We start from the raw sequence: 21,005 nt of genomic DNA, 5'->3' as shown, positions 1-21,005 counted from the left end.
GTTCCTAAATAAAGGAAGAATGATCAGTTTTTAGTTGAGTTGTTCTCTAGTTTCTTAATCCCCAGGTGTCAAACTTCTACGAAAGAATAGAAAACATCAAAAGGGGTGCAAAGTTTGCTGGTAGCGACAAAGGGTTTCGTAGCAAGTACAAGTAGCATGACGCAGAGCAACTTAAAGCTCAAAATACTGAGAATAATCTTCCCATTAATCTAAACCATTAATCTAAACCATTGATTGTTTCAGATGCTCTTCCTTTCTCTGAAGCATACAATTTGATTTGAAGGATTTCTTTCTCTTTTTTTGGGCATGGGGACCCGTCCCTGTTGATTACAGTGTTTTATTTTACTTTCTACGATTCTTGTATCTTCAATTTTTATTGGTCAAGGCCTGGCCTACTCAGTCTTGGACCATCAATCAGAACTCCCCACTTTCAGTTCAAATTTTATGAGTGTACGGACAACAGACTATCCGAATAGAATATCTGGGACTCAGCCCAATGTTGGCCCAACTACAATGGTGTTTCTAAAACCAAAGCCTAACGTCATAAGTCGGTTGACCGGTATAGGAGATAAACCAAAACGACAGTCCATCCAGGCCTTTGTAAATTGTACTTCTCTTCTCTCTGTCGCCACGTACGGCTTAATAGTTTACACTGCGTGCGTTGAACTATAAAAATTCTCGATTCATTTAGCGCTTCTTCTAATTGTGTTGCTTAAAATAGAGGTAACTCTCATTATCAATGGCTTCCGCGAAACGCGAGCTCCAACCTCAAGGCGAATCTGAACCTGAGCAGCCTGAGTCCAAAAAGGCAAGGTCTTACCGGAAACGCGTGGTTCTCAACCCTGCTGATTGCAATTTAGGTATTCTATTTTTTTCTTAATCATCAAAAGAGGAATAATTTGATAAACGATACAGAATATGAGAAAGGAGCAAAGAAGCTGAAACATTGAGTAGCTTTATGAGAAGGGATTGGATTGGGCATCTGATATCTAAAATTGTATGCTTTGAGACCTGCAGTTATTAATTATTCTTGTGAAGTACAAGTAATTGTTAGAACGATTAAATAATAGAAGAAAGTGAAATATAGGTGATAGGAAAATGGCTGGCCATCTATTTGTTTATTTATTTTGTCACTTCGTGTAAAATTAAAAAGCTATTATTTTCCTAGGTGTCTGATAATCAGTGTTTATTCTATCATTTCTCCAGATTTCAATATTGAAAACGATGGTGTCAAGGGCTTTGCACTTCACGAAGGAGGGTTTGCTTATTGTTGGTCTGGTGCTCGTGCAAATGTTGGAATTACTGCAGGGAAGTACTGTTTTGGTTGCAAAGTTATCGCTGCGCAGACAGTTAATATGGAAGACACACCCCCAGATCAGCAGCATGTCTGTCGAATTGGAATTTCAAGAGGAGATGATGCAGTAGGAAATCTTGGCGAGACCTCGCACAGCTTTGGTTTTGGGGGAACTGGAAAATTCTCTACTGCTGGAAAATTTTCAGATTATGGTGAAAATTTTGGAGTTGGAGATATAATTGTGTGTGCTGTAGATCTTGAAAGTAGACCACTAGCTTCTATAGGATTCTCCAAGAATGGAAAATGGTTAGGCATTGCAAGGGAATTTAATGCTGGTCCAACAGGTCTTGGAGTGGTGGATTCTCCTACAAAACAGCTGCAATGGGAATCAGCACTATTTGCTCATGTTTTATTGAAAAATGTAGAGGTTCAATTGCAGTTCAGTGCTGAAGATGGACTCGTTCCTGAAGAAGGATATCAACCCTGGGCTTCAGCTATTGAAGATGGAAATGCAATAATGGGACCTGTTTTCCCTGACATAAAGGACTGTGAGGTAATGATGATGGTGGGGTTACCTGCTTCAGGTAAGACTACATGGGCTGAGAAATGGGTGAAAGAACATCCTGAAAGGCGATATGTTTTGCTTGGAACAAACTTGGTTCTGGATCAAATGAAGGTTCCCATTTCCTATAACCTTTTGCTTTGAATGTCATCTGTTCCTAGTTGAGTGTTTCTTCAATTGTTTTACGGCTCTATAAAACTGGTTTGTTTTTATAGGTTCCTGGACTATTGCGGAAAAAAAACTATGGTGAACGTTTTGATCGCTTGATTAGTCAAGCAAATGAAATATTCGATATCCTACTAACCAGGGCAGCTAGGACTCCCCGCAATTATGTTATCGATCAGACTAATGTTTTCAAGAGTGCACGCAAACGTAAATTGAGACCATTTGCAAATTTTCATAAGGTAGTTGCTAAAAAAAATTATTCTTATTGTTTATAGAAGGAAGTTTGGCATATTAATTTAATTTTTTTTATTTCATCTTTTTTATATCACAAATCAGATTGCGGTTGTGGTATTTCCGAAACCAGAGGAGCTGAAGTTTCGTGCAAAGAGAAGATTTGAAGAAATGGGAAAGGAAGTTCCGGCTGATGCTGTGAATAATATGTTAGGTATTCAATTACAATAATTTGCATAGTTTGGATGATCAATTTGATTTTTAGCTCCAGTCCCTTTGGTTATTTGCATCATGATATTTCTTATTATGGCTTTTCTGATTATTCTTTGGCAGCTAATTATGTTCTGCCCACGAGCAAGGATATGCTTGGTTCAGATGAGTTTTTTGACCAGGTGAATAGGGAAACTTTTATGCTTTATTTCATTTGGCAGCTGCAGATTGCCATATGACTGATGCTTTTGGACATTTTGTAAGGTTATATTTACCGAACTTGGTAGAGAAGAGTCGCAGGAATACTTGGAGGATATGAAACTTACTTTAAAAACCAACTTTACACCTCATATTTGGGAAAGTTCTGTTACTTCATCTACTGGACCTTCAGGGCAAAATGAAGGAGCTTTATCAGGTTTTTGCATAGCTTGTTGCTATTGATTTATGCATATATCATGTGAATGAAGTCCTGATCTCATTGCCCTTGGAATAGTGAGTGGTGGACAATGGGAGAGTTCTTATCCACCTCATCCTCCATTGGTTCCAACTCCGCGTCCAGTTAATAATGGGTATCAAGTTGCCAACCAAGTAAGCTGGATTACCCATTCTGTCCTGGCCCAATTTACTTTGCTTTTCTGCAAGGAAGATTGAGTGCTCTTGGGCTCTAATATTTATACTTCTTAGTTGTTTTATCTTGACCGCACCAGAATATACATCTTAGTGCTTCTTGCTAAAATACTGCAGGTAAATCAAGGACAAGCTTCTTCGTCTGGAACATATCAAATTTATCAATATCCCTCTGTAGTTAGAGCACCTGTTCCTTACAGTACTTACGAAAATTATGTTCCACAACATAATAGCGGGTATTCTGGAGGTTATGGTGCTATTCCTGGAGGTAGACCTGACACTTACCACCAGAGCTATGGGGCTGTTGACGCCTATAGGTGTAACCTAATTGAAGCTAACCCTGGTGAAAATTTGTTGTCATCTTCATTTGCATGTAACACCGCTGGAGGTCATCAAGCTAGGCCGCAGGCTACAAGAGCGCCTACATATCCTTCCTATGGTAGTTACTATATAACATTGATCTAGTAATGATGTGAACTTTTGGTTAATTGGTTAGGAAGGATTTGAACTTTTCATTTACTGTTTGCTTTAAATTGGTTTGTTGTCATTATGATTGATTCATTTGTTGCTTCAGGTTCAAGTCATGGAAGACCTTGGTCCTTGTCTCCATCTTCAACTCCATCAAGGCCTCAATATGGAAACTACCCTGGAAGGTACTACTAATTGTTTACGGGTTTTTGTTCAGAGTTTCAGGAGATAGAGAATCTCTCGAAATTGAAGCAAAAAGCCTGAGGACAAGTTGCATCTCACGTGGAACTGCTTAGTTTTTGTAAGAGCTGAACCACTGGATTCTGTAAATATAACTCGAGTATAATCCGAAATATCTTGTAATATAAAAAGGAGACTATGCCCTTGCTGAGCTTATTTAGATTATTTTGAACTTGATAAAAATCTAGGATAGATAATGATGTCATTTTCAGCTACCATGACTGGGATCCAGTCACTGAGCACAGAGTCTCTCTTAGTTGGCTGCAAGTTTTTGAATTCCGAAGAAAAATGACCAAATTTGAGGAGTCATCTAGGGCTAAAAGGAAAGCAATAGGTCCCAATGCATTGTACCCTTAACCACTGTACCATGTGATAAGCCTCTCCAAAGTTCTATATTCTCTATCACCTGTTCATCATCTGAACCCCACCACTATTACCTTCTTCCTTCGTCCCTAACTTGGAATTATGAGCTACAATATGCATATTTGCCTCGGATAAAATAAGCTTCAGCCCCGGTTCTCTTGTGTTACAACTTATAACGTTGAATTGACGGTCTAGATTTGTTGTCTGCCACAATTAATAATCACTATTATTTGTGCAAAATTTATGTTACGGCGGTTTCCCACCATTAAGCAACTCATTTTTCTTGTGCCTGAATCTCGTTTCTTCTCCTTAGAGACTCTCTCTATTCATTAAAGCCATAGTAATAATCCAAAACAAAAATCCTTATCCAGAGAGCGGCTGACGACCAACTAACCTCCATTTAGAGGGAGTTGAAAAAGCACCACTCTTTGGAAGGTTTTATACATTTACTCTTTTCTAATACATTTCTATGGACAATGACTCGACTTTTGTCGTTACTATAATTTGTAGGATTGTGAAATTACATATTTGAAATTTCAATTAGAGTCCAAATAGTAACCAATAGAGTTGATGAGAACTAATAACTCCACTGAAAAATACTTTCTTAATAGCAGATCGAAAAGGGTGCATTTGGATATGGCTCTCTCTCTCTCTCTCTCTCTCTGACTACACAAAATTCCTGATTTTTCTTATCAAGATGAGATACACTTCCTTTAACCCATACCCAAATCAGACTATCTGGGGGACCTTGTACCTAAACTTCAATGCATTATTTTTCTTGAAAGTCAAGCTAACATGCATTTCATCTTGTGGTCGACCCAAATTACCATCTTATAATAGTTGAGAGAGAACTCTACTAGCTACCTCCTTTGCCAGACCTGACCAGAACTATAGTCAGAGAACCTAAAAGCTAAGCCTTTTGCTTTATTTTATTTTTCCGTTTAACTTTTCAATGATCAACGACCCTATTGCTTTTTATGAGGGACACCTCCTTTTGTCCACAGCACGTGCATCGTAAGCAAAAATTATTAATTGTGTTAGTTATGTTTTTATTATTATTATTATTATTATATCCAGCCATCAAATTTTAGTAATTCGCCCTCCGCACAGTCTAGATTAATAATATTTAATTACACATCTAGTCTAATCTAATAGTAAGTGTGTGTGCTACCAAATCATCTTTTTTTCTAATACTCAAAAAGAAAAAATTAATTGAAGTAAAAGAAAATCTATTTATTTACTTAATTACCATGCCATATGTTTGAAAGAATTTTATTTTAGAAAAATTGGAAAAAGAAAAAAGAAAAATCCTTTTTTTTTTTCCTTTTTCAATATGTATAAATAGTGTAATTAAGAACAACGGCTCTTTTAGTTTCCCTTTTTCATTCTCTTTTTAATTTTCTTAATTATTTTCTCTTTACTCTCCTTTCCTATCTAACTCCTAATTAAGCATGCAAAGTGTAATTGGCATGCATTGCTTGTTAACCTGTCATGATTGCTTGTTGGGGACTATTACTCGTAGATAGGACAAGTTTAGATTTTGGGAATTGCATGTGACTTTGTCTTGTAATTAATTAATTAGCCTAATTAAGTTGTTGAGTGTTGAATTAATCCCACCACACCTGATGTTAACTAGACAATAGACATTTAACTCGTTAAGTACTATCAAATGTCAAAGTAAATAAATTCCTTAACGGTTTATGCAGCTCCAGTACTTGTTTAAGGGATGTCTTGTTTGTTAGAGTACCTAATAAGGTAAAAGCAATCATGTAAAGTCCTTCCATTGAAAGTTAACTGGATTTTCCAATTCCTTCTTCCTTTACTGAGGTCAATAATTACCTTAATGGTACAAATATAATATAAAACCGAAAGTGATATGATTATTTTTGTGACTCCGTGAACTTTATCGAACATGATTTTATATTTTCATATTTCATTAATGACTTTAAAATAATTCATTTCAAATTATTTTTCTTTGGCATTTTTCCTTCACATTAGTCTCACCTACAATTCTGAAAATTAAGTTTAATATGGGAAGCGGCAGTTTTTGATCGTACAGCTAACAATTTCAAAATCAACTGCAAGCGTCCATCTGAAAAATCCTTAGACAATTCATGGAAGAATGCAATTGGCAGGTCAGAAAGTATTTAATTTTGCCAATATGTCCCCAGTATTACAAGACAACTACCATCTCATACAAAAGGAGATTGATTCCTGGCTAGCTATAAGGCCATGAAAAGAAAGGAAGAAAGATAACCCAAGAAAAGGATTTTGTTGAAAAAGTTAATTGGATGGAGGGAAAAAAAATCCTGCAAAGTTGATTGTAACGTGTGGTTACCCACATTCTGAAAATGTTCTATCAACAAGTCCCAATTGTCCATTGAAATTACTGTTGCTGTTTCTAATCATTGATTAACCTTTTCTATTCAACCTTATTAATCTGCTCAAGATGAGCCTTTTCAAGTGTATGTAAGACTGTACCTAGAGGCACATAAGACTTGGTTCTGGCAAGAAAGGCACTAAGAAAAAATACTTTTTTCCATCATAATACTATATATGATTTTAATCGGTAAAATTAGCTGTTTCGTAAGCTGTCGGCTGTACAATTGATATCTGAAACTTAACGCTGCATTCCCTTCCACAATTTCAAGTACCAAAAACAAAATACACGAATCTGTTCACGAATGACACGTTATCTGGGAATCAAAACAAAAAGTATCAACTAACAATCCAGAAACGGAAGAAAATACCAACGTATAAATTCATGAGGTAAAACGAACCCAATAATGATAATCAAGATGGAAAGTGAAATTCGATTCTATGCTGGATTTTCCAAGAAAAATATGTGGTCCAAAACCTTGAATCAAGACTAATAATTACGGGCGTCCGATTAGATTCTGACTCGAGGGGGGCTTCATGCAGTAATTAAATGCATGCACACAGTAAATAAACTTTCTGTTTTAGACTTTTAATGGTGATTTTGTGGATTTTTATAGTAATAATACTACAAAAGGCCATCTCGGTAATTGACAAATTGTACAGGAAACAAATGATACCCACATCACCCATTCGTCTCTTTTTGATGTATTCCATGCCTCTCTCTTACGCACTCTGCTTAGAAAAAAATGCCTTTAAACCCCACAAGGAACCTCTTTAAACCCCTCTCTATCTCTCTCCTTCTACCTTTCTTTTCTCTTTAATATCTTTGCATGCTTCTCTTACTGTGAATCTATTGGTCTTTAATGGATTTTAAATTTCCGCTCACATAAATCTTTACTTCCGGAGTCCACGCTTATTTTCTTATTTGTTTCTTTATGGAAGGAAATGGAACCCCGTGGGGATTGAATTCAGTTTCAGTTTTAGTTCCTGTCGAGATCATGAACACTGTTCCCTCAAAAACTTTTTCTTATTTCTCTTCTGATCCTCTTTGCTCTTGCATTATCACTCTTTCTACCCTAATTCTCCTCTATTTCCCTCACGCTCTCAAAGTCCTCTTACCTGTTCTGATTTTAACTGTGCTTCTCTTGCTCTTTCTCCTCCGCCTCGGCGCCATCCAGAGAGTCCATACTCGAAACCTGGAGGAAATTGAGAATGAAGAGACCGCTGAAATAAAGGAAAACAGGGACGATAATTTCGATAAAGCAGAAAAATCTGTTTTCTTGGCCAATGTTGACAAATGGGTCGCATGCCACGCTAAAGCGAATTTCGATCCGAATCCGAAATCAAATTTTGAAGAGACGTTCGTTGGCTGGAACGTAAGGGCGCCATTGGAAGTGATATACGAGGCCTACGAAGGTGAAGAAGAGGACAAAGAGGATTCGAATGAGAAGAATCAGGATTTTGATCCTGCCGGGAGCTTGTCTCTGGAGAGATACCCATCTTTGTCAATGTACTATCCGGAAACAGACTCGGATAGTTCCTCCGACGGCAATTTACCGATGAATGGAGGATGGGATTCCCCTGAAAGCGTTTGCTTTAGATGGGAAGAGGAAGATAGAGCAGGGTTACTGATAGAGATAGCTCTTGGTAACAATAACAGGAAGCATTCGTGTTTTGATTTTCAGGCTGAAGAAGATAATTTGATAGAAATTGATATATCTCCCCCCAGAAACGATGCCTTCAGGTGAGATATAATTAGGCCCAAAAATAAAAAATGACGTGTTTGATTTGATGCGCCAGGTCTTGATTATGGTTAATGTGGATTAATTAAAAAGCAGTTAGTAAGGAAATTGTGTTTAGACTTTAGAGTCCTGTTGGATTTTTTTTCTTTTTTTGGATGATAAGCAAATTAGCGTTGTATAAACCGAACCGATGACAAAAGCACACAGTTAATCACTAAATCCAAAGATTTAAATGTGTTTATTATCACATGACATGACTAACATACCCCTATAATCATTTTTATTTACTCTAAAGTTATAATAATAATAATAACGTAACAAGTGGAAAGTGTCGATTCTATGGAAGTGAAAGATTTTATTTGGCAATGCGGTCCAGAAATGCACTGTAGCATTTGATAATGAGAGGGCGCCTGTCTCCTATCCAAAGAAGTTGACAAGTTCATGGACACTTGGTTGATTGAGATATCTCACGCATAAAGAAAAATAAAAATCAACTACTAGTTTGGTCATACACTCAACACTTGCGTTCAGGTACACACTATTAATCTTATTGGTAATCCTCTACTCAATGGCAGTCACATGCAGACCAGAAATTCATGCTTCCAAGCTCAAACTTTGTCATATTTTTAAAAATTACATGACCAAAAAAATAATTTAACATTGATCTTATCAAAATATAAAACAGATGCCAAAAATACTCTTCGTTATTATGAAAATAAGTAATTGTTGGGAATATCGAGCTATCCGAGAGTTTCGATTAAGATTAAAGGAGTTCCAACTACTCTATCTTAATCGTTTAAGTCACTAAATCTAAAATTTATACAGTCTTATTCCTAGAAATATATTCCAAAAATTAGTTAATTAGTTTGCATTTTGGAGAATAAGATTGGAGTATATGGCAAAGCGTGCTGATAGACTGCACTGGACAATGCAATGACGTCTGAATTCAGTTCTGTGCATGCGAAAGGTGATCCTTTGAACGGAAGGAAACTGTGGTTGAGAAAGAATACCCTAAAGTCTCAGTCTTATCAGCATGGAAGACTGAATTAGATGCCAAAAACTTGACTAAATGCTCATCTAGATTAAACAGTTTCAATCAACATTAACAACTGTTCAGTTAACAATGACTTGATCAATAATGCTGAGAGAAACTTCTCTCGCCAAATGCTTCCTTAATTTTCATTTTTATCACTTTTGGAATAAGACTCGTGCTTTTGTTTTAACCAGCCGTATCTTCTGAACTAAACAAAAGGACGTCAAGGTCCATGGGCCTAAACTGCTGTGCATAGCTTTTATGGGCCCGCTTTAGGTTCATTAATTATTAATTGTATAAACCCAAGCATCTTTTGGTTTTTCGTATCTGTGCCACCAATGTTTCTTTAACTGAAAAATAATAATATTCGGAAAAAGAATAGAATTTTTGACATGTGAAATGACGGTGGAAGGGCATTCCACATGCAATTGTTCGAAACGAATTTGATCAATGTTGAAAGTCAAAGTGGCGAAAGGCAGATGTTATTAACGAGTGGTTGGCGATTGGTACAAGTCAATACAGTCTAGCATTCTTCTAGAAATCACAACCAGCACGACTCTTCTCTTCTCTTATTCATCAAGACATTTATGCAAATTCCAATTTCGTAGATTTAAAGAGTCCTCCAATCATGTGGCAGAAACACACTCCTGCTTGGGTTAAAATCATGCGAATGTGATGTCATGATGCCCTTTAACTTGACAATTTCTCTAATATTTCTTTAAGCCACTTAACCACCGCTGAATTCAATAATGGATTACCGGTGGCTATATAATCCTTTTTTTTAAATATAATTTACAACGTTTTCTTATTATTTTCTTTCCTTTTATATGTATATTTTTTTCCGTCCAAATGTATCTGCGTTTTAAAGTAAGTTGGCTAAGCAGATTGCGTTTGCATTTGATAATAATTATTAGTAATAACTTAAAGATTGCCACCGAAAATCTTAACTAAAAAAAAAAAAAAAAAAAAGGTGCAGCAGGAGAGAACATAAAAAATATACTCCGTTGATCAGCATGTGGGCGGCTATTGATCAACAGCTCACAGCTATTCAACCTCTATACAGAACAGACTACAGTACAGACCTACAAATCAAACCCTAAAATATAAAACGACGTGGGCCACAGAATCAACACGCGTTCACTTATTAGAACGACAAATAATAAAAGCGCAGCACGGATCGCCAATGCACAGCACGTGCCGCAATTTCCTTGCCCTTCAAGTCAATCAAAGCTCAAAAAGGTCCGGAACCATCTCGACAACGACATTCACAGCCATCACGTTTTCAGCTTGAGCTCTCTCCCACATTTTTGGACTCTCTCGCCAGAATTTCTCCATTGCTTCTTCTCCTGCTGTATAACTCAAGAAGCAAAGCCACGTCTCTCTGTGTAACGTTCTCTTGTTGATTTTCCTCTGTTTTATTGGAAAACTTTCCATTACAATATAGCTGATTGTTGCTATCTGATTATCGATTGCTTTCTCCAGGATTTTTGGAAACGAAAATGAGAGGTTTTAGTATATTCGTATCTAGATCTTTCCGCGACTCTCCTTTGCTCTCCAAGTTTGTTGTGGTCTGCGCCGTCAGGTATATGCTCTGTTTCATCCTCTTCTTCTTTTTCAATTCCATTCCATATATTGCTTCTTCCTTTTTTTTTTTTTCTGGTCAGATTTGTTTTGTGTACGTGATTTGATCTGTTAATTTTTGCCTATTATTCTTCTTAATATGCTATTGGCTTTTCATCTACAGCAATCATTATTTTTTATTAATGTTATTAATATCATCATATACATTTCTTTTATTTTATTATTTTTCATGTGTCGTGTGTTAGCAGGTTTTGAACTCTTTGATTGCCATTAATTATAGAGATTTGTATTATTGTATTCCTTAATTCGGTTTACTACCTGATACAAATATGCGCTAGTGAGAAAAAACATAGTTACGGTGGAGAGAGAGCAGAGCAGAGCAAAGTGAAAGTGCTCTTCTGTCTCTGACATTTTGGCACACGAATTTTCTTAAATTTTTAAGAACATAGAAGAAAAGTTTGTACATGTCTATGCTTTTTCATTTCTCTTATTTATGTTTTACAACCTTTTGAAAGGTATATTGTTGATTTTTGTTTTATTGTTAAATACATGCTATGATAGTTTTAGGCAAACTGAATTGCTTGCTTAATTGGATAGTGGTTACTTGCTAAGCTAGATCTTGAAAATGCACTACTTTTAAGAGTTGCACATGCAATTCAATTTTCAGAATTGTTTGTATCATCTGCTTATTATTTTTCATATGAATTAATTTTAATTTTTAAGTAGTTGCAAAAACGGCCATTGTAGTTAATAATGAAGATTTTAAGCTTTTGCCAACTCGAGCTTCTTCCTCAATTATTTTTGGCCCTTTCTTTTAAAATTTTAGTAAATTAGTAATTCAATATGTTGCCCCTTGTTCTTACTTCTGTTTCTCTCTTGGTTGTTCCAAATGCCAATGCCATATTTTGCAGTGGTGGGGGCCTTGTGGCTTATGCTGATGCGAACTCATCCAATGGCGTACTTGCTAGGGCACCACCACCCGAAACGGTGAGTAAGAAAAAGAAAGTGGTGGTGCTCGGAACTGGTTGGGCAGGAACAAGTTTTTTGAAGAAACTAAATGACCCCTCATATGATGTCCAAGTGATTTCGCCTCGCAACTACTTTGCATTTACTCCCCTGCTACCAAGTGTTACGGTTGGTACAGTGGAAGCTCGCAGCATTGTTGAACCTATTCGTAATATTGTCAGGAAGGTAAGCAAATTGACTCTGTAAACTGTTTGCTTGTGGTTTCTATAATCAGTGCCCTTTCACAATTTCAGATTTCAGATTCTCTTATTCTGTTTCTAAATGTTTTCTAATAGTTTTTGCCCAGTGACTGCCAATTGATCACCATTCTCCTGACAATGTTTGCACATGATGTTATGTTTCTGAACATGAACAGAATGATATGTTGGTGTTCTGACATCCAATATTAAGTCTAGGTCTAAATTGAATGCCCTGTGGACTGTTTAGTTCAGATATCCGATTAAATTTTCTTTGCATATTGTCGTTCATGTATTGAGTGTTGAACATCATATATTGGTGTGTGGAAAAGAGAAAGGGAACTTTGTTGAAGTGTTAAATAACTGTATGGAACATCCATTTATGGGCAGCAGAACTGGTCAATTCTCGAAAAAAAGAAGAGCTAGAGGCTAACAACATAAATTAAGGAAAATTGTTCAAATTTATCATTCATATGAAATATTATGTTTGATAACCAATATCTTGTGGTTATTATGTGGTAAAGCACTGATTGGTTCTTATTTTTCCTTGTGCAGAAAAAAATGGATGTTTGTTTCTCGGAAGGCGAGTGTTTCAAGATTGATGCAGAAAACAAAAAAGTTTATTGCCGATCGAATGAATATAACAATTTGAATGGGAAAAAAGAATTTGTGGTAGAATATGACTACCTTGTAATAGCCATGGGAGCTCGCCCAAATACATTCAACACACCTGGTGTCGAGGAGCATTGCAATTTCTTGAAAGTAATTTACTTAGAAACCTTTTTCAAATATAAGCATTCCTCCTTTCTTTACTGTTTGGAAAATTCTTTGGCTAATAAAGATGTCCAACACCGTGAAGTGGAAGACAAAAAATGTCAAAGGAAAGATATCACTGCAGTGTTTGGGATATTGGTGATAGAACCAAGTCTTTTATGGACACATTGCTAATTTTCTATGCAATGCATTTTCACTTGCAGGAGGTTGAAGATGCTCAGAAGATTCGTAGGAATGTCATTGACAACTTTGAGAAGGCAAGTCTGCCAGGTTTAACTGAGGAGGAGAGGAAGAGAATTCTTCATTTTGTGGTGGTTGGTGGTGGCCCCACTGGTGTGGAATTTGCTGCAGAGCTTCATGATTTTGTTAATGAGGACTTGGTCAAATTATATCCTGCAGCCAAAGATTTTGTAAAAATAACACTTCTCGAGGCAGCAGACCATATTCTGAACATGTAAGGATCAGAGAAACTCGATCTTTTTGTCATGTTGGATGCATACATCCTTGTTTTCAAAGCATTATATAGGAAATTGAATCATGTTGTTGTCTGCATAACCTAGAACGAAAGGCATGTGGAAGAAGCTTTCCTTGTTTAATTCCATCCTCTCATAGAGGACCAGCACATCGAAGCAGGATATAAATGGAGGCCTCAGACCACTCTGATAAGAAATGAAGTCCTCGAGATTATGGGATCCTTAATAATATATTTGCTTTTGGATTATAAACAGTAGAGAAGTTCTTGCATAAACTGCTAACTAGTATAAGGACAACTCCCAAAATAGTTAGTTAATTTGTCTTAAGTACTTATTTTTCACCTCTTTTATTGGAGTTTAAAAAAGGTAAAGCAAAAGTATATGCTCTTTGATTCACCTAGTTATGAAATTTGTTGCACATATGAGTTCCTATTTGGCTTTCAAACTATTTGGATATCCCCCACCCTACATTTTCATGAAGAATATGTGTTATACTTGTGGAAGTTCATATTTGCAGGTTTGACAAAAGAATCACAGAGTTTGCTGAAGAAAAGTTCAAAAGAGATGGCATTGATGTGAAATTAGGCTCCATGGTTGTGGGAGTATCTGATAAAGAAATATCCACTAAAGTAAGGGGGAATGGAGAAATTGCTTCCGTACCTTATGGAATGGTTGTCTGGTCAACTGGAATTGGAACTCGTCCAGTCGTAAGGGATTTTATGAAGCAAATTGGTCAGGTATGTTGTAGGCATATGAATTGATGTAATGCTTTGTTTTTGATTGTCTAGGGTCTTTCTTCCAATAGTTCCTTTAAAATCTTACGGACAATGAGCAGTCTTTTATCTCAATCCCTTTCAATGCATTTGTCTGTTCCTGTAAACAGAACAACAGGCGTGCTTTAGCAACTGACGAGTGGCTGCGAGTTGAGGGATGTAACAATGTTTATGCACTCGGTGATTGTGCCACAATCAACCAGCGCAAAGTCATGGTACCTGTTCTTGTATCTCTTCTGTTACAATTTATATCACCTCTAATTGAATTTATAATTATTGATGTTGTGGTTTTTGACTTCTGTTAGCATCTTTATACTCTGCCATTGTTTGTATTGAACGTTGTTCTAGTTTACCCCATGACAAAGTAATCACCCATCTGTTTTTCTTTTGGCTTATTCTTACTTATTTTTGCTCTGCTTGTAGGAAGATATCTCAGCAATATTCAAGAAGGCAGACAAGGACAATTCCGGAACACTTACGGTAAAAGAATTTCAGGAAGTCATTAAAGACATTTCTCAAAGATATCCCCAAGTGGAACTTTATCTGAAGAACAAGAAAATGAGCAATATTGTTGATCTGCTGAAGGCTGCCAAAGGGGACGTTGCAAAAGAATCCATTGAACTGAATATTGAGGAGTTTAAAACAGCTCTTTCTGAAGTGGATTCTCAGATGAAGAATCTCCCAGCAACCGCACAGGTGTTATGATGCTTCAGTCACAGACAAGTCTGCTTGCTTGTATTTTTTCTCAAAAAATTATCTGCTGATTATTTTTGTTTATCCAACAATCTCAGGTTGCATCTCAACAAGGTGCCTACCTTGCCAAATGCTTCAACCGCATGGAAGAGGCTGAGAAAAATCCGGAAGGCCCTATTAGGTTCAGGGGAGAAGGTCGCCATCGGTTTCAACCTTTCAGGTTTATCTCTTATCTCGATAACCTTTCATCCATATGCAAGCTTGTGCATGGGCATTAATTTATTTGTTCCTGGGGCCCGATGTATTTAATTTATGATTGCAAAGTGGTGATTATTTTTCTTCGGAGCAGCCGCCGCCGCCTTTGGAACTTTCTGAATTTGTTAGGAATTGCTTCATGGAGACTTTTTAGCGGTTAAGAAATTTATGCTGATTTGTTTTATGGTCAATTTTTTTTCCAGGTATAGGCATCTTGGGCAATTCGCTCCACTGGGAGGTGAGCAAACGGCAGCACAACTACCTGGTGATTGGGTTTCAATTGGACACAGTAGTCAATGGCTTTGGTATTCTGTCTATGCCAGGTAATCAATCTTTCTCTGTTTGCAAATCCTCAAATTGCTCCAAACTCTGAGCTCCTCTTAACATCATTGTTTTTCCGTTTTATTTTCTACCCTTCTTCAGCAAGCTAGTGAGCTGGCGCACAAGAGCATTAGTGATAACGGACTGGACAAGGCGTTTCATTTTTGGGAGGGATTCCAGCGGCATTTGAGGCCAGCTAACAACAGATTCTTGAACCTGCGGAACCTGAGCACGTGCTGTTAATACAACTGGTAGCAACGGAAAAAATTTTGCTCACATTTTTGCCTTATTCAATTAATTTAATGACCATATATATGGAAACCCGTCGTTAGTTTACCAGTAATTCGGCAGATATATTTGGATGTTTAGTTAAATCTCTGAGTTGTCACCTCTACATCGGTAATATTCTTATTGTTCCTGATTTTGCTGCTAAGATATTTTAATTAAAGATCTGAATTTTTCTTTTTGAAAGGAAAAGATCTGAATTTTGAATGCTTCAGGGTGTACGCTTTATCTCATATTCTTTGGTGGCCCAACACAGATCTCGTTTAATCTTATCTCATGCTTGAGCCTTGGGCCGTTATCGTTCTGTTTGGGCCCGCATTGTGTTCATAGCTACACATTTGTTCTAAGCCAGTGTGTATGGTTATTTAGGAAAAATTAGGCACAATACTGAACTTGAATTAGTTAACTGTCATTCTCATCACATGAACCCATATCCATATGTTCAGCCAATCAATGACCATTTACTAATTAAGATGAAAAGTCCCTAAAAAGTAAAAACTAAAAACTAAAATATAAGTTCATCTAAGTTAAAATCTATTTCACATGAAGTGACAAAATAATAGCCTAATAGATGGAAAAAATGATGCTCAATTAAATTAGAAATATCTTCTCATAGAGCATTCAAGGAGTCCCAAAGCCTAGGCCAGATCAAGACACCTGCCATTTAAATTTAACCATAAATACATAATTAACTAAAAGCAAATATTTGTTCAAAAAAAAAATAATTTTAACTAAAAGCAAATAAACACCTAGTGACTCGAGAACGAAATTATCAACAAGCCGGGCTATTTTTGTCCTGCAGGTCAGCTGCCACGTGTAAGACCCCTAAACTAGTTCTCCTCTGTTTTTCCTTTTGGTGGTACATTGTGGGTAATAGACAATATTACGTAGATTGGACAATGATGTGGACATCGAAAGATAAAGCAGGTTGGTAGAACATGGGGTTCTTAATCCTCAGGGGACAAAAGGGTAAGGGTCTCTATTCTAAATTTCTAATGGAAGAGATGTTTAAGCATAGCCTTTCATTTTAGAGGAACCGATGTTATCCTGATGGTGGGTTCTTGTTTGAGAGAATTAATACTTTAGGTGAAAGGACTCTTTTATCTAACAAAATTCGGTTTTCAAATTTCTTAATCATCTATCTATTTGTAAAAACTTATTAATCATAAGTGATCACCATCAGCATTTTTCTAAGTAACTCGAAACTTTGTACTATTCTCCTCTTTGGGGATTATTATTATTTCAGAACATGCAAATAAAGCTATTGGTCCATTGTTCAATGCTAAAAAAATATGCAAATACTAATATTTAAGAGCTGGTGATGGTGGACTGCACATGTACATTAAGGGAAAAAATGAGATATTACGTGGCATGGTGTTTACAGAGTAACAATCACCAATTAAATTATAAAAAAAAAAAGTTTAATTCTCTTATTATTCACCACTAGCCATTTAAAAAATGATGAACACTAAGTCCAATCCAATGCAAGTTGGCTAGTGTTTTATAGTAGTATAACCTAACTCATCGTGGCATTGCTGAATAACCCGCCTCAGATAAGGAGCCCACTAAGTAGCAAATTGGGTATTACTAGTGGGGCCCACCAACGTCTCTCCTCACATGAGCACACAGTTGATATGCCACTGTTGCATTTATTACATGAGCCATGCTTCTTATTAATCTATGCAAGAAATGACGTGGCACCTTCAACTGCTTTTTGTATAATATATTTGCCTAATGCACTTGATAATAATGGAATGAAATTGATTTGGGTTTTCCTAATGGTATACAGGAGAAATATTAGTTGCTTTATGTTTATTGATAGGAAAATCACAGCCCATTTCATTATCCTATAATTATCTCGTAATGCAACAGAAAATTTAAGACTGTAACGCCATAATTGAAGAAGAGGGGAGGCGGAGGTGGAGGTGGAGGTGGAGGTGGAGGTGGTGATGGTGGTGGTACTTGCAGGCTATGGACCATCTTTGGGTCATTATTACTGGTTTTGCACATCAGTGAGTGCGGGCAATGGCATCTCCCTCACCTTGCGCTTTTACCGGGAACAGGGTCCAACGATTTTCTAATTAATCATGAGAGTGCCAATTTTTTTGGGTACAAAAAGTGTCAATTTATTAATGATGAGTGCATAAGGTGTTTCTTCAAAATGAAAATCCCTTAGGACAGAGGAAAATGTGGTCCTTCTGTATAATTGCTTTCGATGCACCTCCTTCGATTATTGAAAATTAAATATGATTATCAAGAGTTAGTCATTAGTAAAACCTAAATTTATGTCTTTAGAAGTTAGTTAGAACTGAAAGTTTGAAATATTTGCTATTAAACGTTTTATTTGAATCATTTAAAAAATTTTATTTTTATTATTTCTTAAAACACTTAAAACATCTTATATTTTTTGAAAAAACAATTACAATAAAATGCCGTATATTTCGATATTTAAAGAGTATATAATTATGATAAAATTTTGAAATCAAATAGGGAATCTTTATAAGACTATAATCTCGAACCCATTTTTTAAATTTTTATTTAAAATTTAAATATATAATTTATAATTATATATGAGTAAGTTAAGATCTGATTAGACGATTTTATAAATGATAAGCAACTATCTAAGTTTGTTTTCCACAATCTCAAGTGCCAACTTATGATATTTAAACACTAATTGCTAAGGTCGAATATTTCCTTAATTAACATAAAAGATTTTCTAGTTAAAATAAGGTTTGCAAAAAATAAAAACAAAACTTTCCTGAAATTAAGGAGAAAACTCAATTAAAAAAATAAGAGAACCACGTGTCTCCAGCTAAACTGAATGGAAGATTGACTGCCAGCTGTTTTTCTTGTTATTATTATTTTTTCAATAATACCAGTATTAGTTAGTAGTAGCAAACTGAAATCGAGTATATTATGTTGTTAATTATTCCATTATTATCTTTAATTATAGAGATTCGAGAGCATTAGCTGTTAGTAACGATTAGATGCTTCAAAAATTTTTTGCCCTCGTGCTATGCCACCAATCCATAAACGTGGGTTTAAGAAGACATCACGTGACCTCCCACGTGATTCTCTGTCTTTGCGTCAGATCATTAATCTTAGACTCTTTGGTTTTGCTTCCGAAATGTCATTCTTTTGTGCAATTAATTGATTAAATCACTGGGGAGGTACCCTATAATCTTATTATATATTTCGTATGCAATAATTTTTTAAATAGCTTTTAGTGTTTATATTATTTTTTATAGTATTCAGTATTATAGCGTTTTATAAAAAGTTAAATCGTGTAACGTTTAGCTTTTTAGCATTTTATGAAATCATACTAAAACAATTAACAGTTAACGTTACTAAAATAACTAACGACAACCAAAACAATTAATTTTGCCGAACATATTTTGAATCGCAATGAGTTTAAAAATTTTGAAATCAAACTTGGTTTGAGACTTGAAAGTCGATTTCAATTTATCTAAATTTATTTATTTTGAATATCTAAAGCTCAATAAACGTGTTATGCTAATTAGGTATGGTCTGATTGAATTAATTATATATCATAGAAAAAGTGGTAAGTGTGTCTGAGATTTAATCATTTCCATAGTACAAATTATTATCAATTTAGTAGATATTATTAAAAAGAAAGGTTATCCGTGTTGTGTAGCGTATAATATTATTTCTATTCATTTAACCTCGTATGAATAAAAAAAATAATAATAATATTATTATTATTACTATTATTATTATTATATAAAATATAGGAGCTCGAGCTTGATTCAAGTGAATAATTTTGAATTTGTTTTGATTTTAAGTTCAAACTTTTCACGAACGGGCTGAACTCATCTGTACTCTAAATTAAAAATTTATTAAACTTTGCTTTAATGTTTTTGAAACGAATTTGAACTGATATAATTATGAACTTCGTACCTAGGATATTGAAGTCATTTAACAGAAACACATGGACATCATTGTAATAAAATAAATTGCATGCAGATTGGGATGGCAATATTGCACGTTCCCAGCTTTTCCAATTGCTTAGTTGTTGAATTGGAAATTTGGGTCGGATACCAAATTGGCCCAATCATAAATTAAAGAGCCTATTAAACTACCAATTACCAAAAATGACCCCCCAACAGCCCTATCTTCCCCACAACTTTACAAAAATGCCCCCAGCTCCTAAACATGCATAAACGCTGAAGCTGAAGCCTGGTTTCCTTTTCTCTATCCTCTGGCCCTGGGTCAGAGCTTCAGAGCCGAACTGATACCACAAGTGGCCCTGACGCAAATTCGTTTAATCACAGGACCGATCGTTAGTCCAGTTTTGCACTGCTGGTCCACCATGCGCAACGGAAAGAAACAATTCTTAAATATTAATGAAAAAATATATATATCAATAAAAGATAAGTATTTTCTGGTTATGAATTGAAGGTCAGAACATCAGAAAGGGCATTTCTGTAACTAAAAAGTGGAATGTTGTTTTCGAAGAAGAGTGATTGGTCAGGATATCATTGATGGCAGCGTGATGAGATATCACATAACCTGTGTTTGGATCTTTTTTCCGTCAAAATGTAAATGAGTTGAAACTTTGCGTACAAAACTATTTCCGTGAAAATTTCAGCTTCCGTTCAGATTCAAATCTCTGCCAATTTTTCAGACTTCCATGAACCTACAGTTCATTGGAAGTTTTCAATTTCTACGAATAACTTGTGTTCCGCGTGTCAAAATTTTTTTCTTTCCATGAAATCGTTTTTACTAATTGAATTTTTTTTTTATTTTATATTTCTGTTTATTTTTTTAAAATAACTCGCTGAAAAATATTTTTTAAATAACTTATTTTTCTTGTTTAGTTGTAATATTGAAAATTAATTAAAAATATTAAAATTTTTATCTCACAAGACCATAAAAAATATTAATAATAATAGAAATTTTAAAATTTAAATATTTTATTGTTAAATAGGAAAAGAATGAAAAAAAATATAAGTGATGAAAGCCGCGGGTGGCCGATGATGGTAGCCTGTGGTAATAGTCGGTGGTAAATAGTGACTAGTAGTAGTGACTATAATGATTAATAAATTAAAAATATGGATTTTTAAGATTTGTCAATCCGAAAAATATTTTTCTTAAAAAATGACTTAATTTTCCTTTGAACAGAAAAATATTTTCCATTAACTTATTTTTCTGAGCGTCCGAAACAATGAAAAATTATGAAAAATATTTTTTCACAAATTATTTTCCGTTGACTAGTTCTTTTATTTGATATAAATGTTTCGATCAATGAACTTGAAATAATACCTCTCAAATTGACAATGAATATTGGTTTAGTTTTACTATTTTGAATCTCAT

At 35.3% G+C, this 21,005-nt stretch overlaps 3 protein-coding genes across 3 annotated transcripts; all 3 read left to right on the top strand.

The window, feature by feature from the left end:
• Positions 1-588: 588 nt before the first annotated feature.
• LOC105649458 (uncharacterized) lies at positions 589-4,002 on the top strand. The gene is made up of 9 exons (XM_012236100.4): positions 589-860; positions 1,207-1,970; positions 2,072-2,260; positions 2,358-2,466; positions 2,586-2,644; positions 2,727-2,877; positions 2,956-3,050; positions 3,207-3,528; positions 3,664-4,002. Exons 1-9 carry the CDS (start codon positions 740-742, stop codon positions 3,750-3,752), a joined length of 1,899 nt encoding a protein of 632 aa, XP_012091490.1. The 5' UTR covers positions 589-739; the 3' UTR covers positions 3,753-4,002.
• Positions 4,003-7,254: 3,252 nt separating this feature from the next.
• Positions 7,255-8,533, top strand: LOC105649457 (uncharacterized). Its single transcript, XM_012236099.4, has one exon. It carries the CDS (start codon positions 7,475-7,477, stop codon positions 8,285-8,287), a length of 813 nt encoding a protein of 270 aa, XP_012091489.1. The 5' UTR covers positions 7,255-7,474; the 3' UTR covers positions 8,288-8,533.
• Positions 8,534-10,544: 2,011 nt separating this feature from the next.
• On the top strand, positions 10,545-15,863 carry NDB3 (NAD(P)H dehydrogenase B3). The gene is made up of 11 exons (XM_012236098.4): positions 10,545-10,699; positions 10,797-10,896; positions 11,807-12,086; positions 12,653-12,859; positions 13,075-13,325; positions 13,862-14,081; positions 14,228-14,332; positions 14,541-14,813; positions 14,909-15,030; positions 15,269-15,388; positions 15,489-15,863. Exons 2-11 carry the CDS (start codon positions 10,814-10,816, stop codon positions 15,574-15,576), a joined length of 1,749 nt encoding a protein of 582 aa, XP_012091488.1. The 5' UTR covers positions 10,545-10,699; positions 10,797-10,813; the 3' UTR covers positions 15,577-15,863.
• The last annotated feature ends 5,142 nt before the right edge of the window (positions 15,864-21,005 follow it).

The sequence above is a fragment of the Jatropha curcas genome, chromosome 11 (assembly GCF_041381405.1).
Source record: "Jatropha curcas cultivar XTBG-Jc1 chromosome 11, XTBG_Jcur_1.0, whole genome shotgun sequence".
Taxonomy (NCBI): Eukaryota; Viridiplantae; Streptophyta; class Magnoliopsida; order Malpighiales; family Euphorbiaceae; genus Jatropha; species Jatropha curcas.
The sequence above is the reverse complement of the archived record's forward strand: the minus strand, read 5'-3'. Positions and strand labels throughout refer to the sequence as shown.

Bases quoted from the DNA above. Each gene is read 5' to 3' on its own strand.
- LOC105649458 (XM_012236100.4), top strand. From the start codon at position 740: ATGGCTTCCGCGAAACGCGAGCTCCAACCTCAAGGCGAATCTGAACCT. The intron at 1,971-2,071 runs GTTCCCATTTCC...TTGTTTTTATAG, and splicing joins TGGTTCTGGATCAAATGAAG to GTTCCTGGACTATTGCGGAA. The intron at 2,645-2,726 runs GTGAATAGGGAA...ACATTTTGTAAG, and splicing joins CAGATGAGTTTTTTGACCAG to GTTATATTTACCGAACTTGG.
- LOC105649457 (XM_012236099.4), top strand. From the start codon at position 7,475: ATGGAAGGAAATGGAACCCCGTGGGGATTGAATTCAGTTTCAGTTTTA.
- NDB3 (XM_012236098.4), top strand. From the start codon at position 10,814: ATGAGAGGTTTTAGTATATTCGTATCTAGATCTTTCCGCGACTCTCCT. The intron at 15,031-15,268 runs GTTTATCTCTTA...TTTTTTTTCCAG, and splicing joins CATCGGTTTCAACCTTTCAG to GTATAGGCATCTTGGGCAAT. The intron at 15,389-15,488 runs GTAATCAATCTT...ACCCTTCTTCAG, and splicing joins TGGTATTCTGTCTATGCCAG to CAAGCTAGTGAGCTGGCGCA.